The 22577-nt window shown below is 39.8% G+C and overlaps 1 protein-coding gene across 1 annotated transcript; it reads right to left on the bottom strand.

The window, feature by feature from the left end:
- Positions 1-15772: 15772 nt before the first annotated feature.
- LOC307032233 (uncharacterized protein) lies at positions 15773-22564 on the bottom strand. The gene is made up of 8 exons (XM_079670077.1): positions 22418-22564; positions 20671-20858; positions 20439-20575; positions 20240-20333; positions 19673-20005; positions 19321-19489; positions 18773-18897; positions 15773-18623 (listed from the first exon to the last, which is right to left on the bottom strand). Exons 2-8 carry the CDS (start codon positions 20722-20724, stop codon positions 18300-18302), a joined length of 1236 nt encoding a protein of 411 aa, XP_079526203.1. The 5' UTR covers positions 20725-20858; positions 22418-22564; the 3' UTR covers positions 15773-18299.
- Positions 22565-22577: the final 13 nt, after the last annotated feature.

Below are 22577 nucleotides of genomic sequence, written 5' to 3'. Positions count from 1 at the left end.
TTTTGTCCCAGTCCACCCCTGCCTGTGCCTCATTAACCGTTGTGTGTATATATAGCCCTGCTCTCCTTTTCGTCTTGTCTCCACGTCGAGTCCATGTCTGTAAACATTAGTGATCTGTTGAGCAACCTAGAGATCTTGTGAGAACCCTAGTAGAACCTTGTGATCTTTTGTTTTGAAAAAGTATTTTATTAATAAAAGATATTTTTGAAGTCAACCGAATCGTTCATCTGAGTTCCTGTGAGTCCTTCGTGTCAACCTCATGTGATTGTGCCTTTAGAGCCTTTTCCAGGACCGGTTTTGACCCGGAAAACAAAATAGATGTCATTGTTGTTGACACAGAGGGTGCCGTTGATGAGGGGGGTCCCACAAGGGAATGTTGTACTCTCCTCATGAGACAACTTCAGCATAACAGCATCATCGAAGGTCCTGAGGAGAGTAGGACATTGGCCCTGGACAGTGTTGGTAAGTTAAGAAGTAAATAAAAAGCATTGTAATTTGTAGATTTCAAGATGCATAATATATGACCAGCCAACATATATTATTACGTTTACCTTTTTAAATGTATACTGTGCCAAGAAATAGTAAGTTAACCCATAGTATTATCCTGCATTTTTGTATTATTAACACTGCATAGTGTAATTGTGTCTTATTTTAGTGATGTTAGTTTTCATAGGTTTTTTTAAATATAAGATCAGGACACATTGTATGGTCTAGGGCTGCTCAATTAATCGTATTTTAATCGCAATTACGATTATGGCTTGAACGATTACGAAAACAATGTAATCGAAATAAAACGATTATGGTTTTTCAGTTGAATTATACTTAACGTTCTGGGTAATCAACTGTTCAACATACTGTTCAAATTGTTTTCTCCAATAAATGGTGTTGGGGCAGAATCTCCGTTCCGCGCCGTTCCTATATGAGCGGGTTCTCAAAAGAAGGAACAATTCAAAGCAGCCAGGATAAGGGTTAAACAATAATCTGCTTTAATGGTGGAAACATACAAATACATTACCTAATCACGAAGCCCTCTGCAGAGTACTCCGGGCTCAGGTTCTACCACCGTGTGAGACACGTCTCAGGAACGGCCGGTCAAAAACAAGAGCGCGAACCAAAGGAAAACACAGTCTTTCATACTAAAACACAGGAAGAGGTGTGTGCGTGCTTTCCCCCAGAGGTCATCTTATTGGGAGAGACCAACACATGGCCTGTCGCACCCAATCAGTGCGACACAGCAGAAGAAACCCGGAAACAAAAAGTCTCTTTCAGTTTGACGAAGACCAGACACCTTTTGGTGTCTGGTACGAACCTGCTCTCAACAACAAGTTTCCTTATCTTATTTCACATCTTGCAGCCAGCACACACACATCCCCTTTATGGCCCTTTGTCCCTGAGTCCATCTTCCCGCCTCAGGTTACCACACACAAGTTAAAAGTATGTTTTAATATATAGTTGTTATAGTTGGCTAAATATACGTAATACATGTAAATCACTTTCATATCAATAATAACGAGGAACACATTACCTATGCTCTTAAGTAGTATTAGAGATGCTTTTCAAATAGTCAAACTTCACACAGGCCTAATATAGAGAACACACTCATTTTTCCTGCAGCCCCTCCATTTGTTTGAGCTATTGTTCACATCTTTACTTCAAATAAAAGGTTTCACATTGTATATTTCCAGCTTCCTTTACACATACTGTTATTATTAATACAAAGTAATTAACCACACACATCTATTGAAAACAAGTAGATTTCCCTGATAATTGACATGCTGAAACTCTTAAGAAGAATGTCCCCTCCCCCAGCTCTCTCGTCCCTGTCATAAAAGCTGCTTCCATTTCATATAGAGTAACAAAACATGTTTAAGCTAATTTCTCCACAATGTTTGTAGCCATTTAGTACCCACACATGAAAGAATAAAAACAGAGGTATAGTTGAACAGTAATCATGCAGCACATATATTTACTGCAATGAAAACACATACATTTGCCCTAAGCATGTGTAACGCACCCTCTTCTTTTATGAGGGAAACATTCCAGAGTTTTGGAGCTATCCCCAAATAAGGATGTCCCCTGCTCACATCCCTCTCTAAACACAAAGACTTCACCTCAATATATTGGGGAGGGAAAATATACTTTGTCCCTTCAAATTTAACACACATGAATATATATAAGGTGACATTAAAATGAATATACCAGATTTAACTTTCCTGCCATAACACGGTGCTTTAATACTTCAAATAATTCAAATAATACTTCAATTCCCCCTTTTGGTCTCACCTCACGAGACCAACACACATAAGACATTTGAAACACAACTACTGTCATTCTTTGCTACTGTGTCTGTCCCCCTTCATTAAACCTTTGGGAACAGAACACAACTTTTCATGTCAGTGAAGGAACTATCAGAGTGGTTGCCTGAGTGCCAGAAAGCAGCATCCTTGCGTGTTGTTGAATCCTCAGGGCCCCCCTCCCCCTCAAAGGAATACGCCAACAAGGGCAGCTGATATGGAGGGGGAGATGCGGCCTTTCCTTCAAAGGTGGAACTGATGAATCTGATCAGAGAGAAGTAGACTCCTCTGCTGCCTCGAGAAGTCCCCCAGCCCGCTGACGCCTCCTTCCGAGTCGTCTGCTGTAGGGATGTCCGCGAGGTCCTTCTCCTCCAGTCCGCTGATGACAGCTTCCGAGTCGTCTGCTGTAGGGATGTCCTCGTTGATGATAGCCAGGTCCGTCCTGATGTGTCTGTGTCCTTCCAGGTGATTTCCTCGCCGCACACTGGCTCCAGTAGTACCAGATGTCCCCCTTTGCTCCTCGGCGGACGGCATGAGATGTCCTCTGGGTCACTCTGTAGAGGCCGGAGAACCTGGGGTTGAGCCACGTAGGCCTGACGACCTTCAGCCAGACGAACTCCGCTGTGTCGGCCTCCTGCTCCTCGGGTCCCCCTTTTGGCGTCAGCAACCTGTGTGGAGAAATCTGATACCCACCCCTCCAGTCTATGCTCAGGGCTTCTGGGCCCTCAGGTGTTTGACCCACCACTGGTAGGCCGCTTAGAGCCTGTTGGTGGGGTGTCTTAAAACAACAGCTGTGAACAGGTTTTCTAAATTAGTTGCAGACCTCCTATCTGCCAGTGCAGCTTCAGAATTCTAATACTTGGCCTGTGTCAACAAAATAAACCCCAACATCTTCAGGTGAACTAAATAACATATTTCAATAGCTCTGAATTTCTCACAAGCATCTGTGTTATTTTTAAATGAAATCCTTGAGATCCTATTTAAAATCTAAATATAATATGAACTGCTAATGTTTCTGGTAAAGAAACACACTAATGTAATGGATTAAAAACAACTAAAATCATGATACTGACAAAGTGAATAATTTCCTGGTGAGACTGCTTCTACCTGTCACTGCTTAGATATTATCAAGCTAAAAAATGAATACAGAAATCCAACATACTGTCATCAAATGTCTTTCAATTATGAATTTAAATTAAATGTATCCCCATAATGTTACCTCAATAAAGTCTATGGCTTTTACTTCTTTACCAGGCTAGTTACAAGATGTTGTCTAAATTAAATCTCATTACATTACTATGTTTTAGCTTAACTCTAATATGTTCTTTCTAACCTCAGGTACTTTAATACCTGTTGAAATATTACAAAATTGTTTCATTATCACAGGTCAACTTCTCTGGTAATCCCTTCTAGAATGACATCTCTCGCAGTAGCCCCTTGGCCACTGATTCTGCATCTGTGTTATCTGTTATAACTCAATCAATATTAGAAACATGTCAACATTCATCAAACAGTATCTTATCCCCAGATATGGAGCAGGTTAAATCTAAAACTGTCAATCAATGGTCAGATTGAACATCTGAGTTGGGGAAGCAGGTTTCTTCCAGTCCCTAAATGAAAATATCCCACACTCCCCCTTCTTACACATGTAAACATGTGTAACAAACTGCTGTATGGGAAGAAAACCTTCAGGTAACCAGTGGTTACAAGAAAATACCAAACATCATTCACAAAAGTATATCCATCATCTTTCACAGTAAACACTCCAGGGAAAATAAGTGTTCATTTCCAGCTGGGAGTCCTAAAAAAAACAGAATCTTTAGATTTTAGTTTGAGTTTTACATTTGCAAACCGCCAACTCCTGTGGGAATTAGAAACGGGTCACATGTGCGTTTTTCCAAATGTGTGGAATTGTAGGAAACCTGTGTTTCCCATGGAGCTCCAAAATAATGTGTTAGTCTAAAAACATGCTCGGTTAGTTATTGTTTTAGAATCATACAGTCACACTCACACTGTCAGGTTGTAAAGTCAAGTTTGGTCAGCCCCAGAGTCAGTCATTGATAGTGCTTTTCTCAAGTCACACTGTCAGTCAGGGTCAAAGGTCATTTGGTCTCAGTTTCATTGGCCATGTGTCGTGCCCTGCAGAGACTTTGATATTTCAGCAAAGGCCAGTATCCTCTGTCTACAAAAATCAGTCATATATGGAGCGCCATCATTTATCAATTCCCGATTACCACCTTAAGTCAGATATCTCTAACTTGTCATCGGGACGGCTGCTTCCCACATTTCCTGCAACTTGGTACAAAACTCACTTCATAATAGTACTACTACTACTGCAATTTATTTACAACTAAGTAGTATTAAAATGTCTAATAAATCTAATTCAGAAACTTGTGTACATAACTATTATCTTAAGTCAAACCATTACTAGGATCTGTGTAGCTCTGCATTTCATAGCTCATTATACTAATGTATCTTCAATTCTGGTCTACTTAAAAACAATGTTAAACTCTTTAGCAGTGTGTGGAACCTTGGGTGTCCGAACATGCAACCATCACCCTTTACTCTATCAAGGATTAAAAACAGTTTCCATCCTAAAGCCCTCCTATGGTAATAACTATGCCACAATGGTGAAATCAATATTGTAACAAATGAGATCACTGCTTTATTCACACATGAATAAAAATCTCTTGAAGAATAATTTATTAATATGATGGAAAGATTGAAGAATATGGTTCTACACTGTGCTACTCCAAAACACCCCCTGCTTAAAGTGTAGTGCATATTTCCCTCATGTCTCCCCCTTTAACCCTCAGTGTGTTTTTAGGATGATTTTCTCATTTTACATTAATAGTTTCCTCTTTACTGCTATTTTGAATTTACCAATAGATTAATTCATGGTTAATACCTCTTTTTATCTTTACTTATTTATCAAGTCAATTCAAGTTCTTTAAATGTGGTGTCTTCTATGTGCGTTTTGTGAATAAGTGTGCTTATGTGTAAACTCACTCATTCCCGTTTTCCTTTTCTCCTCCCCTGGTTGTCTCAAGCCGTGACCCCGACCTCCTCACTTCAAATCGATCATGCCAACTCCTCTGATTCTGTCTTCTCTTCAGTCCATCAGCTCTTGAATCCATCCGCTGTAACTGTTTTAGGCAGCCTTTGGCCCAGTCACATCTGCAGCCCACATCATGCCACTGTTCTTGCACTGCTTTGCATTTCATCTCCCCTTTACAGTCTCTCTGCTGCTTCATGGAGGGCGGATTCTGCTCTCACGTCCCCCACTCTGCTCCTGTGCCAAATCTCGTGGCTCAGCTTCATGCCCTGTCTGAGGGACTGATGAGAGTATTTCTGTATGTCAGCAAGCGGTTTGGTTCTGGATACCTCAGGTGTAGACGGTTCAGCTCTGGTTCTCTGTCTGTTTGATGGAGAAGGAGGAGCCTCCTTTTGGGTTGGGTCTTTTGTCTGCTTGGAGGGTCGGGGTCGTAGCCTTTCTAACTCAGAGGGGGAGTCCAGGTCCCGGGACACATTATCCATAAGAAATCTAGCACACTGAGATTGAATCAATCCAACCCTTTCCACTCTGTCTCTTTCTAATCATACTATCTGTCTTAGTTGCTAAATGCCATCTAAACAACACCATTAATGTCTACTAATGATATTACAAAAACTCCCTCTATAAATTGTTTCATCCATTGTTACATATCTACCCAACCTGAGTCTTTCAGGAAACCATTTTCTTCCATAAATTGAAATACCTGTTTCAAGCATCACATATTTCACACACTACGAAAGAACATCTCCATACTTTCTCCAATATTTTAAATCCCACTGTTACTTAGAACAATAGTAAACCTGCAGAGCACACTGATCAGATCACAGTAATATCATTTGACTCAAGTGTAGGCCTATGTATACTTTCCATTTTACTTATTACTTTTGGTGAATATTTATTTATATTGTCTAAATTCCTTTTCTATGATGTGCAAACAGTTAGAGTATAAAAATTTGTTTTTCTCAATGTATTTACACTCCACGGATTCTTGAGTTTACTCATCTCCTGGTGTTGTCGTTCCTAAAAATGTTAGCAAACACAAAACTCCCACTACAACATTTATAGATAAATTGATCTAGCAAAATGAACTCTTTTCTAATTCAAAATGTGACAAAAGAACAATGATTTGTCTTTCAGAAGATGGTGGTCTAACAGAATGACTCTTGACCTCATGGGGTCAAATAGATTTAGCCATGAGGCGGCTGACTTTAAAATGAACTGGGACAAAGAAACCACATGCATGTGGGTACATTATAGTTTAGAAATATAACACAAAACAACACTACTTAAAAATAATAACAATTCAAATGACTTCTGGTGAAAAGCATGAAGAACAAAACAACTTAATCTACTCTCAATGTTCATGTACACCATCACTGTGTATTTAATCAGTAGTTACCGGTTGTATCCTTAATCAAACTATTTCACCATCTTCATTTATTTTAGGTTACTCATTCAACAATATGACATTCTCCCGAATAGTAGTTAACTTTATATAACTTTTACTCTCTATATTTGAGCAACAACCTTACTTTTCTCTCTGTCTCTCTCTACTTTCCAAAACATCTCATTTCTCCTGACCACAAGTTTCTCATAAATCACCCCTTTGTGTAACCGTGTGAGATGGCTGGAGCAAAACCTCGTGCCATGCTTAAACATTAACAGATTCCCTCTGACAAACTTACAAAAACCTTCTTTTTACTTTCTACTCTTTTGTTTCTGTATTTAATATAATTTTCCCCTTGGAATATAATTAAGTACAATCCTTAGTTAATGACAAATACCATGAAATTCACAACGCAATGCAACGGTATCAATCAGTTCTCAAAGACTATATTTAAATAGCAGCAAATCATTGTTTCTTATTTATTTCAATATATCTTCCACTTCAAATCACACCTTGATCTGTTAATTTTCTATGTATTTCACTCCAACTTCAGATCACTAGAGAAAAAAGCAAGCAGACACACTCCGGGCTGCTGCTGCTGCTCTCGAGAGGAAAAAGGGTGGGGGAACTCTCACAGACAAATACTGACACCCCCTTCTCTCTCCCCCGCTGCAGCTCTCAGCCTCTTTAGGAAAAGGGGGGCTTGTTTCAACAATTAGCACTTCTGCTTTCCTTTTATTACATTTTTCTGCTTGAACCCACTGTCCTCGTAAGCTCTTAACTCACGCTCCTCTCGTTCAAATTCTCCCTTCATTATGACTTTGTATCTATTCATCTGACTTACTGTCTTTGTTATTAGTAAATATTCACAGAAAAAATTCCCTATACAGTCTATTCAGCTTTTATTGTCCGATGTTTATTCCAACAAGTTTAGCAAGCCTCTCAGCGCGCTTCAACACCGTCTTTCAACAATGTGACGCTGACATGGAGTCGTAACCCAGGCTTACAGAACTCTTTATCGTGACGTTTGGCTTTATAGATTCAACCCCACAGAACAAAGGATATAGTAGGGCCCGGTCACTTCAGAATGACTTTCTGAAGTTTGCGTTACTCTCCTTTGGATCACTTATAAAAAATAACTCATCTCCAGCCCCGTCGAGCTGTGGATTCGTTATTTTGAGTCAGTCTTATATGGAGACTTAATACAACCAACTGACTACTCTTAGACAGTCTAACTGTGGGGACTCTATACCTACACTTTTCAAGCCAGGGACTTCAATACCCTTCCAGCTGCAAGAATTCAATATCCTACTTTACAACTAAAACACGTATCCGTATTGTTACCATAAAAACACTGTAAACTTCGTCTGACAACCCTAAAATTTGGAATATGGTCAAATCACAGATTTCGAATTAAGCTGGTATCTGCTCACCTGTTATTGTCAGAGCTCTGTTGTTAGTTGTCAGAAGAGGCCGAGATGTTTAGCCCTGGACTATTCGTCCGCTTGCTGCTGGTGGTCTCTTCCCCGAATACACCCCACTCAGACACGTCGGGTCACCATTTGTTGGAGATTTGGAGGATGTTTAAAACCAACCTCGTCTCCGCGTGTCGTTTGATAAGCTGGGTAAATTCGTACAAATGAAGGAACACCAGAATGCAAGTTAAACAATAATCTTGCTTTAATGATACAAGGTAACAATACAAATACAAAAGAAGTACTTCCTGCTCTTTCTCTTGTCTGGTCAGCCTGAAGAAAAAGAGATCGGACCCCAGGAAAACACAGTGTTTCATACTAAAAACACAGGAGGAGGTGTGTGCATGCTTTCCCCCAGAGGTCATCTTATTGGGAGAGACCAACACATGGCCTGTCGCACCCAATCAGTGCGACACAGCAGAAGAAACCCGGAAACAAAAAGTCTCTTTCAGTTTGACGAAAACCACATACCTTTTGGTGTCTGGTACAAACCTGCTCTCAACAACAAGTTTCCTTATCTTATTTCACATCTTGTAGCCAGCACACACACATCTCCTTTATGGCCCTTTGTCCCTGAGTCCATCTTCCCCCCCCTCAGGTTACCACACACAAGTTAAAAGTATGTTTTAATATATAGTTGTTATAGTTGGCTAAATATACGTAATACATGTAAATCACTTTCATATCAATAATAACGAAGAACACATTACCTATGCTCTTAAGCAGTATTAAAGATGCTTTTCAAATAGTCAAACTTCACACAGGCCTAATATAGAGAACACACTCATTTGTCCTAGAGCCCCTCTCGCCATTTGAGCTATTGTTCACATCTTTACTTCAAATAAAAGGTTTCACATTGTATATTTCCAGCTTCCTTTACACATACTGTTATTATTAATACAAAGTAATCAACCACACACATCTATTGAAAACAAGTAGATTTCCCTGATAATTGACATGCTGAAAATCTTAAGAAGAATGTCCCCTCCCCCAGCTCTCTCGTCCCTGTCATAAAAGCTGCTTCCATTTCATATAGAGTAATAAAACATGTTTAAGCTAATTTCTCCACAATGTTTGTAGCCATTTAGTACCCACACATGAAAGAATAAAAACAGAGGTATAGTTGAACAGTAATCACGCAGCACATATATTTACTGTAATGAAAACACACACATTTGCCCTAAGCATGTGTAACACACCCTCTTCTTTTATGAGGGAAACATTCCAGAGTTTTGGAGCTATCCCCAAATTAGGATGTCCCCTGCTCACATCCCTCTCTAAACACAAAGACTTCACCTCAATATATTGGGGAGGGAAAATATACTTTGTCCCTTCAAATTTAACACACATGAATATATATAAGGTGACATTAAAATGAATATACCAGATTTAACTTAACATAAGATAAGGAAACTTGTTGTTTAGAGCAGGTTCGTACCAGACACCAAAAGGTGTCTGGTCTTCGTCAAACTGAAAGAGACTTTTAGTTTCCGGGTTTCTTCTGCTGTGTCGCACTGATTGGGTGCGACAGGCCATGTGTTGGTCTCTCCCAATAAGATGACCTCTGGGGGAAAGCACGCACACACCTCCTCCTGTGTTTTAGTATGAAAGCCTGTGTTTTCCTTTGGTCCGCGCTCTTGTTTTTGACCGGCCGTTCCTGAGACCTGTCTCACACGTGGTAGAACCTGAGCCCGGAGTACTCTGCAGAGTGCTTCGTGATTCCTTTGTATTTGTATTGTTACCTTGTATCATTAAAACAAGATTATTGTTTCACTTGCATTCTGGTGTTTCTTAATCCCTTCCTTTGTACGAATTTACCCAGCTTACCAAACGACACGCGGAGACGAGGTTGGTTTTAAACATCCTCCAAATCTCCAACAGGTGGGAGTTGGATCTGCCTCGGTGGAGAGCAAGGATGGCCAGTGCATTCAGTCCTGTAGCAGTCTTGGCAGCAGGATTCAAACCCTTTCTTCCCTGACTCAGCGAGTGCCCCATGTTCTAATTTCTGTGGCAGGTTCGCTCCCTCTGGTGGCCCCTTATAATTCACTGCCTGATACTCTCTCCCCCTCACTATAATTAGAATCCTAACCGTCAAACCCTTTCCAGGTTGTAACCTAAAATGGACGCCCACGTGCTTACTCCTCCACATGCATTAAAACTAAAATGGCAGCCCACTTGAAATTAATTAAGAGAACACGTGAATTGTAAATAAATAAGGAGACAACATAACAATTTGGAATGAAATATATTTATTATAAACGTGTTAGTCCTTAACATCTATCAGTGTGTATATCCAACCCAGTCTCATGTCATTTCGTGTTCACCAACACGATTTTTAATCTATTGATTCGTGTTCACCAACACGATTTTCCCATTTTTTTCGTGTTGCACAGCACGATTTTAAAAGCAATGTATTTCTATTGGTAGTCTCACGGCATTACGTGTTATAGGAAGACCGGAAGCTGTGTGGTTCATAAAAACATGTTCTTACTCAATATCAAGCTACAATTATTGCTTTTATTTTAAATCGTATAATTTCTGACTATTTTTGAAGTCTGTGAGGAAAATAAATGGGGCTCAGAGCCTCAGGATACTGAAATCTGTATTTTAAAAATATTTTTTTCCTTCTAATTTGTTATTCTTTTCTAAATAACACACTGTTATTTACTCACCAATAACACACAATTATCCTTGTTTTTATTTATTGGTTTGATTCCATAATCTCGGGCTTTTGTGGCGTCCGTCAGGAACTGAATTTCAAAATAAAAATAATCCGTAATAATTCCGTTGTAAAGACCGACGTTACTAGCAGCCCTGTATGTGCACACGGAGGCCGACTCTGTCGTCCAGTGATCTAAGCGCCTTCTGGAAAAACTTCACAAGTACGTCTCTACGCAGAGGTTCATAGTGACACAAGTGACGGTACGCATTTCAGATTTTTGCTGCGCATGCTGAAGGATTATTTGAATTATTTGAAGTATTAAAGTAACGTGTTATGGCAGGAAAGTTAAATCTGGTATATTCATTTTAATGTCACCTTATATATATTCATGTGTGTTAAATTTGAAGGGACAAAGTATATTTTCCCTCCCCAATATATTGAGGTGAAGTCTTTGTGTTTAGAGAGGGATGCAAGCAGGGGACATCCTAATTTGGGGATAGCTCCAAAACTCTGGAATGTTTCCCTCATAAAAGAAGAGAGTGCGTTACACATGCTTAGGGCAAATAGGTGTGTTTTCATTGCAGTAAATATATGTGCTGCGTGATTACTGTTCAACTATACCTCTGTTTTTATTCTTTCATGTGTGGGTACTAAATGGCTACAAACATTGTGGAGAAATTAGCTTGAACATGTTTTATTACTCTATATGAAATGGAAGCAGCTTTTATGATAGGGACGAGAGAGCATTTTCAGCATGTCAATTATCAGGGAAATCTACTTGTTTTCAATAGATGTGTGTGGTTGGTTACTTTGTATTAATAATAACAGTATGTGTAAAGGAAGCTGGAAATATACAATGTGAAACCTTTTATTTGAAGTAAAGATGTGAACAATAGCTCAAACAAATGGAAAGGCGGTAGGACAAATGAGTGTGTTCTCTATATTGGGCCTGTGTGAAGTTTGACTATTTGAAAAGCATCTCTAATACTGCTTAAGAGCATAGGTAATGTGTTCCTTGTTATTATTGATATGAAAGTGATTTACATGTATTACGTATATTTAGCCAACAATAACAACTATATCTTAAAACATACTTTTAACTTGTGTGTGGCAGCCTGAGGCGGGAAGATGGACTCAGGGACAAAGGGCCATAAAGGGGACGTGTGTGTGCTGGCTGCAAGATGTGAAATAAGATAAGGAAACTTGTTGTTTAGAGCAGGTTCATACCAGACACCAAAAGGTATCTGGTCTTCGTCAAACTGAAAGAGACTTTTTGTTTCCGGGTTTCTTCTGCTGTGTCGCACTGATTGGGTGCGACAGGCCATGTGTTGGTCTCTCCCAATAAGATGACCTCTGGGGGAAAGCACGCACACACCTCCTCCTGTGTTTTAGTATGAAAGCCTGTGTTTTCCTTTGGTTCGCGCTCTTGTTTTTGACCGGCCGTTCCTGAGACCTGTCTCACACGTGGTAGAACCTGAGCCCGGAGTACTCTGCAGAGTGCTTCGTGATTCCTTTGTATTTGTATTGTTACCTTGTATCATTAAAACAAGATTATTGTTTCACTTGCATTCTGGTGTTTCTTAATCCCTTCCTTTTTACGAATTTACCCAGCTTATCAAACGACACGCGGAGACGAGGTTGGTTTTAAACATCCTCCAAACCTCCAACAATGCGTACCTGCGTACCAGTTATGTGCACCCCTGCTTATTATACATCCATGGTTTAGCTTAGGAGCCTTCCTAACGGAGTGAAATGACCCGGAAGTACCTCAGTAGCAGCCATGATAAGAGCCGTTCGAATAAAGTGGTGTAGTGACGCGTCCTAAAACCAGGAAGTGAGTCAGCATTTTACCACTACCGGTTCCTTCGTCTCAGAGCAAATGGGATTTCTCCATAGGGTTTGGAAAATAGCTGGAAATAAGGTCTGTGCTTGACACAAATTTAAGAGAGGGATCACGTTTCGTTCTACGACATTAAATACATTTTTGAAGAGTTTACGTGTCTGAAAAACGATGGTTGTTACCAAGTGGCAGAATAGGACTACAGAAGTTGTGGTGGACGTGGTACGTCATAACACCGAACACGTAGACACTCCCGCTAAGTTTGTTTGCCCTGTTCTGCTTGAAAGCAAGTACCTGCCTCCTGCAAACTGTTCAGACAAACGCTTCAACTTTTAGACATTTAGAATCTGTGTGTTTGAAGATGGATCTTAAGTAGGCGTGACGTTGAAGTCGTGCTGCTGTACTCGGCTGTAGTTCCTTTATAGCATAACGTTAGCATTTTGCTACAATCATTCTGCAGTTGAAGGCAGAGGACTGGAAAGAAGCAGGCATTCTGTTTTGTTTTTTTGGGCACAGTGGACATCATTTTTTTAAACAGCAACTTGAAGAGCAGATGGACCATTGTGTTCACCACATTACTCACTGTTGCGGTAATGCAGTGAAACAGCTGTGCAAGGTGCAGGTGTGGGTAATTTTGGCGGATCTTCATCAAGGCCATGAAGACCTGGGGCCTCATTCATAAAGGGATACACGCTCAAAAAATGGCGTACGCCAGTTTCTACGCAATGTTTGCGATTTATAAAATACTAACTTGATGGGAAAATGTGCGGTCCTCCACGCAAACTCTAACCCATGCGTACGCACTAAGCACAAAAACGGGAGACGAGAAACTGCGACACCGTTGGCAGAAGGAAGAATGGAGAGAAATATGTGGAAATAATACCATAAATAAAATGTTACCTCATTTATCTTATATGAAGCATTCATTTTCACAAATTCATTAAAGCCAATCTTAAAATGATTTAACAAACGCCTGTTTGAGACTCCTCAGAGCACACAAAAACATAACTGGGAGAAATAAATAAATACGGATATGTTATTTAAAACCACCTCGAATATGTTGTGTTAATGTTATGAAATGTTTTCTCATAAATGATGCGGTAAGCAGGAGGACAGAATTACGTCGAAACTGACGCCGTTTTGCATTTCTAAAGGATGTAGATACGAGCATGGTTTTATATACTATCACGTTTAATCATGTTTTATGCCGTTTGTCAAGACTTGATAAGTCGTTCGTAAAACACAGGAGGTATGGAAAATAAGAACACCTTATGTGGTAAATTGTACAGCTAATATATATAACGCAACACATTGGTTGTGTTTCCTTTAACTGGTGGATATAGAGTTGCTGCAGCGGAGACGCTGCGCACAGCTGATCGACAGCTGGAACACAAACCACCAAATACGAAAAAATAATTCAGATCCAGTCGTCATGACTCCACTCTGGAGGGATTCCCCGATCATTTCTTAGAGTTTCTCATCAAGGAGGGTCTCCTGTCCCCGGTACAAACACACTGCCTGAGGAAGGCTGTGTGTATTTATTTGGTCATTAACCTTTTTCGGACAACATATTTATTTATTTTGGTGACGATCCGACCTCCATGCTGCTACTCTGTTTCAAACTGCATCCACCAAACCATATGATTTATCTCCACCTCCCCAAAATAACCAAAATCTGACACAGTGTGAGAAGTCTTTTTTTAGCTGTTCTGTCCTCATTTCCTGCGATCTTCTTCATAAAGTCAGTCAAAATGAATGAATGAAAGGGCGTTTCTTTGACTATTTATAGGCAAATATGGGTGTTACGTGAAGCTCGCAAAAGCTGCTCCGCATTTCGAGTCGATTGTGATTTATAAAGGGAAACCGGCGTAGGAAGTGCAGTACGCATTTTCCTCGCCGGTACCAAGCGGCAAACTCTGGGGAAGAGCCGGGACGCCAATGCGGAAGTGCCTCAGACAAGACAAGAGTGCATGTTTTCTGCCATCTTTGATGAGAGATAAAATCATTTTTTGCCATAAGTTCTCAGTGAAAGATGTACTGTTGGACTCGGTACTATTTGAACTACCACCACAAATACAATCAAGTACTTTTATCGTGTACTTTTTGAGTAATACCCTGTCAAACTCCCCGGCAGAGTACAATAATGCATGTTTTCTGCCATCTTTGATGAGAGATAAAATCATTTTTTGCCATAAGTTCTCAGTGAAAGTGGTACTGCTGGATAGAGTGCTACTAGGACTACTACCACAAGTACAATCAAATACTTTTATCGTGTACTTTTTGAGTAATACCCTGTCAAACTCCCATGCAGAGTGGATGTTTTCTGCCATCTTTGATGAGAGATAAAATACTTTTTTGCCATAAGTTCTCAGTGAAAGTGGTACTGCTGGATAGAGTGCTACTACACAGCAAATCGGCCAGTGTTAAATCAACTCCCATAGAGTTAAATTTAACACTTTCCCAGAGTTTATATAATCCTCACTGGTTCAGAGTTAAGTTAACACTTTGGATAGTGTTAATAGTTTAACTCTATTTCAGTGTTAATTCTTTAACACTTACAGTGTTACATTTGACTCTATTCTAGTGTATTTTCCACACTGATTAGTGTTAAAACTTTTCACTGGAAGTGTAACATCTTAACACCTATAGTGTTATATTTTAACACATTTGAGTGTTGAATTGGGTTAGTTTAACTATATCAGTGTTAATTCTTAACACTCACAGTGTTACATTTGACTCTATCCCAGTGTATTTTCCACACCGATTAGTGTTACAACTTTTCACTGAAAGTGTAACATCTAAACACCTATAGTGTTATGTTTTAACACATTTGAGAGTTGAATTGGGTTAGTTTTACTCATTGTAGGGGTTAGTATGTAACACTAATTAGTGTTATTTTGTAATAAAGAAATGCTGCTTTTTCTAAAACTTAATGTTTATCTGGACTGTGTGCAACCTTACATTTAAATACATTGAATATACTCAACTACATGAATTGTTCTAGAAGTGCTAATAGGGTCATCTTACACACAACAGGGGGAAGAAAGACAAGCAAATAATGCATTTATCATTTTTATTACACCAAGCACCAAACACAGCTACAAACATATGACAATTACAAATGACACCACAAAAAGTGGTTACAAAAACAATGGTACAATGTAAAGACGATCATCGTCAGTACCATTACTACTCTGCAGGTCAAATGGCCTATACTTTTCCAGAAAGTTTGCATTGATTACAATTTTTTCCTCTGATTCACACACACTGTATGCATGAAAATGTTCACTGAAGAATTCAACGTCAAGCTTATTGGCAATGAAATGGACACAATTATTAACCTTAAGTATAATTTTTATCCTGTAAAACAAAGGAATCTCGTGGTCAGTGCCCATAGATACAACCAATCCAACTCTATACTCTGTCCCACTGATCTTTACCCAGTTAGTTGAAAAGTCATCTCCATCTTGCACTAATGGCACAACTTGGGGTAAATGTTCATGATCATTATCTGGATCAAATGCTTTCAGGGGACCATACTCTATGTGGTTTAAAGGGGACGTCTCCCAATTGTAAGCTATCAACATTTGGTGTTTTTTGGCAAGTGAGACTGTGATGTTCTTAAAGATTTTCAGGGTGTTTCTGAACACCCGGTGCTTTGCTTCGAACCTCATACTCCACATATGAATTAAGGGTCCAATTTTTCTGATACAACTCGGATAATGTAACATATAATGGTGTTTAGGGATCATATTTCTATTTGGATAAAGCTGTCTAAACAAGACATGGTGCTCCATTATTAAATGTTTTAAATACACCGTCATGCCCATTGTTACAGATGGAGAGAAAATTATGTTAATGATTTGTAGTAGAAGCAACAGCAAAGACCAATTCTGATCACCTTCCGGCACAATGTCACCAAAAATCAAGGGAATATTTCTGATCAGACAGAGAGTCTGAATTGAGTTCAATCCTATAGTATTGTTAGCACTATCCAAGTGGACCCTTGTTGGACGATTTTTCCGCTCCAAGTACCCGTAGTCAAAAGCATAGATTCGAGACAGAAGATCAGCTTTTGACAAAAAGTTCTCAGACAGGTACCCCAACAGCAGCTTCATCTCAAACTGACCTACCCCTTCCAGAATGTCATGCATTATATCCAGAGAAAAATTCTGGCAAACGTGAAAAAACTGTAAGCTGTTTAGAGTTGAATTCCTCTTTAAACCACACACATGCAACTTTTGTGGATCTGACTGTAACTCGTTGCAATGAGTTTCAAAGATTTCTTTACCTCGTAAGATTATCTTTGGGTCATCCTCACTGAACACATTCTGGGCATCACTTTTTTCAATCAAACATAAACGACAAAAATAACGGCCACTGAAACACTCAATAAAACCCAGAATCCCATGCATTCCTAAATTGTCCCCTGTGATTTGACAAATTGTGCCGTGGACATTCACAGATGAATATGGCAAACTAATTCCACGACTCTCCAACACTTTTATGTCATCAATCAGAGGCTGTAAAATGGGATCAAAGCCGTATTTTTTAACATCTTCTGCATGAAACAATGCAACTAAATGGATATTCATTAGTGCAGAATTTAACTTTGGGGGCAGATTTCTCAGAACGAAGTACAGTGCTCCAACTTTATGAAGTCCATGTTTTGATCCAAGCGCGTTCGCTGTCTCAAAATCATCGTAATATAACTGAATTTGCAAGGATGTCTTGTGTTCTGAAAACAATGGATGTGATCTAAAGTAACTGCCATCGCAAAAGTCTTCATACCGGTTTTCGGTTGATACAGAAGGTGTGCTAAGCAGTCCACAAATATGAGTATTGCGACACATAAATTTGATTGTTTCCAAAATTGGAACATAAACAAAAGTGTCTTTTACTGGTACTTGATCAAAAGTACCCGTACCTTTATTGAGTCTTGAATCATAGCGGAATCCCAACAGTTTTTTCACAGGGTCCACAATTCCCCATTTTTCACTTAAATACTTCTTTCTTTTAGTTTCAGTATTAAAGTTCTCAACAGGGTTTTCAAAGGTTTCAAGACATTTTTCCAACGTATTTGTTTCAGGATTATCAACCGATATAGCAGACAATACTTTATGCTTAAACTCAGAATGAAGTCCTTCTGCAAAATCTTCTAAATGACTAACAACTGATGATACTACACTATTTGCCACACCACTACCAGTTAGTCTAGAAATAATTGCAGCACAAATGTGTTTCGTATTGTCACTGCTACCCTGACCAGACCCATTGCTTTCAGAACACCCGGCACCTTGCAAGACATCATTTCCTTCAATAGGATTTTGAGAGGCAACACAATCAGGTTCACGCTGATCATCATCAAAGAGGCCACCCTCTTCTGCATCATCACTGTGACATAAATCATTACCATGAATAGTATTTAAATGCTTTTTCAAACCTGCATATGTACTGAACTGACGCCGACAGGCGTCCTGAGAACAAGACAATTTGAACTTGGTGCTTGGGTAAAAACTGTGTCCTATCCGCAAGTGGCTTATTAAGGCCTTACTGGTGGTATGCAAGGCTTGACAGATAAAACATTTAAACATTGTCATTCAAGATCTTGGCACGCAACTCACGGACACGTGGTGACTCCTCCGTGGAGGTAACATCGATGTTGAATACAGTGGTCTGTACAAACGTGTACAGATGGACCAGGGACTCATCATACGAGAGGTTGAAGACGTAGTGACATTTAAAAAGTTCGTCAAACGCACTCAGTGAGCTGGTAGCATGGCATGGAATGAGCCGTTTGTCAACGGCGACGTAGTAGGTGTCGATCTTGTTACGGGTACGGCCAACCGCAAGGATGAATGGCTGTTTTCCTTCTCTTTCTTTTAGATGTTCATCTATGCTGCTGCATGACTGCAAAACAGATGATAAAAAAAAGACCATCGCTAGTGACTTACTTGGTTCAGACATGACAGTTGGTGTTAGATCATGTTCCATACTAGGTCATCTCTCACAAACCAAGCAAACACTAGTACGTTGTGTACATTTTACGAGGAATTTACCTTGTGGAAGAGCACCATTCTCTCAGCTGCATCAGTTGGGCTGATCTTGGTCCTCTTCTTCCGTCCAGCCGTGGGAGGCAAAAGATGAAGAAGCAACAGCAGAGTGGCCATGTCACTGTCCCAGTCTGAGAGAGAGAGAGAGAGAGAGAGAGAGACAGACCGACAGACAGAAAGAGAGAGAGAGACAGAGAGACAGAGAACACAGTGATTAACATATGAACAGAAAACATTAACCCATTTATGCCTAAAGCACCTGCAAAAATCCTGCTACATAACCCTTTTTGGGAAAAGGTGCCCTCAGCCTCAGCTTCCGAAGACATGAAATAAACATGAAATGATAAGCATTTAAAAGCTAAGACCCTCATCTTGCATCAGAATGTGTTCATTCAGCTCTAACATACCAAACTTAAAAAAAACAACCTCAAATCTCATGAGCCCGAATGCTGCGTCCATGCAGCTTCAGGCACCTGGGTCAATGTTGCTCTACGCAGCATCAATGGGTTAAACAGGTATTATTTATACTGTAAAAACACTGCATGCCAGCATACCATTACTCTCTGGTTGCCTCTCAGCCGCTTTTAACAGACGACACAGATCAGTTGATTGAGTCAGCTGGGTGGCCTCTTTGATGATCTTCAGCTTGAATGTTGTGTCCCACTTGTTCAGCAACTTGGAACTTGTTTCAGCACCAAACAGCAGGTTGAAGTCTTGATTCACCTGTTAACCACATAAAGAATAACAATATTGAATCAGGGTTTGGTACCACTTATGCTGCATTAAAACTGATTTAACCATCGCTAGAACAAAGATTTCAAAACTACACACAAAGGACACAATCAATGACACTAAGGCTGAAGTATGAAATATTGCATATTATAAAGAAAGATATGTTCTACTCACCAGTCCTTTGACATCCAGAAAACGTGGGAATGTTTTGAAGACATCCGCGCTACTTTCTGGGTCATGCACCAAGTCCTGCCGATATTGAAACGTCATCTTCATTTTCTCCAGCACACTTGCTTCTTCAGGGGTGTGACTAAGGAACGAAATGGCTTCCCTGCAGTCGTCACCATCAAGCTGCTCAGGCAGTGTTGTCACTTCTCTTCTCCGTTTTGGCCCTTGGTCTTTAGGCACTGATGGCTCCTTAGCTGGCCTCTTCGCTGTAGTCCTGCTCATTGTCTTCAGGCGCCACGCCAAATATCCAGTGCCTTTCTCTGCATCAAAAAAATGCTCCTGCAAAAAATGAAAGAACATCAAAATAGTCTTACATCGGGCACAGCAAAAGGAAACATAAGTAAAATCACCTAAATAAAGTCAGGTTCATAGCATACTCCAGTTTCAATAAAGTGGCTTTCTTCAGTTGCTATGAATAAAATATAATGCAATAATAACCATCTTATCATTTGGATTAGCCATCTTCCAATGAAAACTTTCCTACTGACTCCTCACAATCAATGCACAACTTACATATCCTTTTGGTGAGAAAGGATCCTTAAGTGCAGGAAAAAGTGTAATGATTCCCAGCGCATAATTCTCCCTCTGTTTACGGGTGGGAATCCGGCTACAGTGACAAGACAAGAAATGTACTTAGTACTGACAGGCAGGACAACATTGTTGCACAAATCTAAACCCAATCTAATCTCAAAGTTCAATTGCTAGGTCTTACCCATGTCTCTCAGTCATGTCACTTGCCAGTATGTTGACAAGCTGCCTCCTGGTGCGGTGCTTCAGTGAGTTTTCTGATTTGTACTCTTCAAGAATGTTCTCTCCTCCAGATTTCCGAAGCAAGGCATTTTTGACCATCTGCTTACACAAAATACACAAAAGTAATTATCATCATTAAACATCAGAGCATGTAAATTGTCAAGCACCACATGACAGTTCTCTTAAAATGTTACCTCTTTTGCGGTGTCTGACAGGGGAGCCTTCACCGCAGATGGGCTACCTTCCATGTTCAATCTACTACGGCCTGTAGAAATGCCCTTTTCTCTTAGGTCGCTGTCACTCGACGAAAGGGACAAGGTGTCCGTGAGTGAACATGCAGTATCTGAAGTAGAAGGTGTTGAGTGGTCTAAAGGAAAGAAAACTGTACAACACACCCTTTGATTAATGATTGTCATAGTATCCATTTTGACATGGGCTGTTGTGGTAACATTCCAATTTCTTAAAGGCAGAGTATGCAATTTTGTACAAGACAAGTAATTATTAGTGTTTTTAATGTTCCTGAAAAGTTCTAATTTGGGAATGGGCAGCATAGATGCAATGCTGACTCGGGCCACAATCCTACATACCATATCTATAACAATTCTCAATAGTGTGCATCGATTACCATGCAACGAAGTACTGTATACAGTGCACAGCAAAAATGAGTATACCCCTGTTGAAAAGTAACATTTTGAACAATATTTTAATAAACACACAAGTTATTCCCAAAACGTGCATAGAGTAAGTTTAATACAACATCTGTTAAGGTCAATAATATAACTTAAATGACATATTTGTCCATTTTTGTGAAATTATGCTGGTGCAAAAGTGACTACACCCCTATGTTAAACTCCCATAGAGTGTCTGAGAACGGGCTGTGTTGGCCCGAAACATTATGAAATGAAAAGGCATTAAAAGGGAGCTCATCGTTGTGCGTTTCATCCTTGCCTTACATTGAACTTTTACATTTTGGTCTGCACCAGGCTAAAAGAGATGCGTGTGAGATTTGACTGAAATCCTATGGAGTGTATCATGATCTGCTTCAGTAGTAACAGTACATGTTGACAAGCATGTTTCTTTTGGTGAAATTCAGCCTCCCTACTGTTGATGGCATCCATACAGCCCCAAACCATGTCACTCCTACTATAATGCTTGACTTCAAGCATGGGGCACTTTTTTGTACAAATCACTTTTTACCACCACACATGCTTGACACCACCTAAAGCAAATTTGTTTATCATCGTCTCATCAGAGATAAACAAAATAAGGATATGGATTGCTGGAACCATGTCCTGTGATCTGATGACACCAAGATAAACAAATTTGCTTTAGATGGTGTCAAGCATGTGTGGTGGTAAAAAGTGATTTGTACAAAAAAAGTGCCCCATGGTTAAAGTCAAGCATAGTAGTGGGAGTGACATGGTTTGGGGCTGTATGGATGCCATCAACAGTAGGAAGCTGAATTTCACCAAAAGAAACATGCTTGTCAACATGTACTGTGACTACTGAAGCAGATCATGATACACTCCATAGGATTTCAGTCAAATCTCACACACGCATCTCTTTTAGCCTGGTGCAGACTCAAAATGTAAAAGGTCAATGGGAGTGGGAGTTTAACATAGGGGTGTGCTCACTTTTGCACCAGCATAATTTCACAAAAATGGACAAATGTCATTTAAGTTATATTATTGACCTTACTTTTCTGTTGTAAGCTTAATAGATGTTGTATTAAACGTAGTCTATGCATGTTTCGGGAATAACGTGTGTTTATTAAAATATTGTTCAAAACGTTAATTTTCAACAGGGGTGTACTCATTTTTGCTGTGCACTGTATTTAGCTTAATTTCACACTGTCAGTCCATTGCCAGCTGTACCGAAGAGCAAAAGCATGATGTACATACGTATGTTAAGTACTCTTCATTGACAGCACAAGACTCATACCTTCATCTGAAGTTTTTTCACGAACTGTCAAGCAAAGACCCGGATTGGACTCCAATAATTCTGCAATAATGTCTTCGTCAACTGCTGTGTCCGTATCATCGAACACCTCAAGCTCAGAGGCATCAGGAAGCCCAAACTTTTCTTTGACTGTAAAAAAAGA

Source organism: Notothenia rossii, assembly GCF_949606895.1.
Source record: "Notothenia rossii genome assembly, chromosome: 3".
NCBI lineage: Eukaryota > Metazoa > Chordata > Actinopteri > Perciformes > Nototheniidae > Notothenia > Notothenia rossii.
This window is presented reverse-complemented; position numbering and strand designations above follow the sequence as displayed.

Coding starts and splice junctions, on each gene's coding strand:
- LOC307032233 (XM_079670077.1), bottom strand. CDS start 20,724: ATGGAAGGTAGCCCATCTGCGGTGAAGGCTCCCCTGTCAGACACCGCA. Junction 20,576..20,670: donor TGTCAGACACCGCAAAAGAG/GTAACATTTTAA, acceptor TTGTGTAAGCAG/ATGGTCAAAAATGCCTTGCT. Junction 20,006..20,239: donor CTTTCTCACCAAAAGGATAT/GTAAGTTGTGCA, acceptor CATTTTTTGCAG/GAGCATTTTTTTGATGCAGA.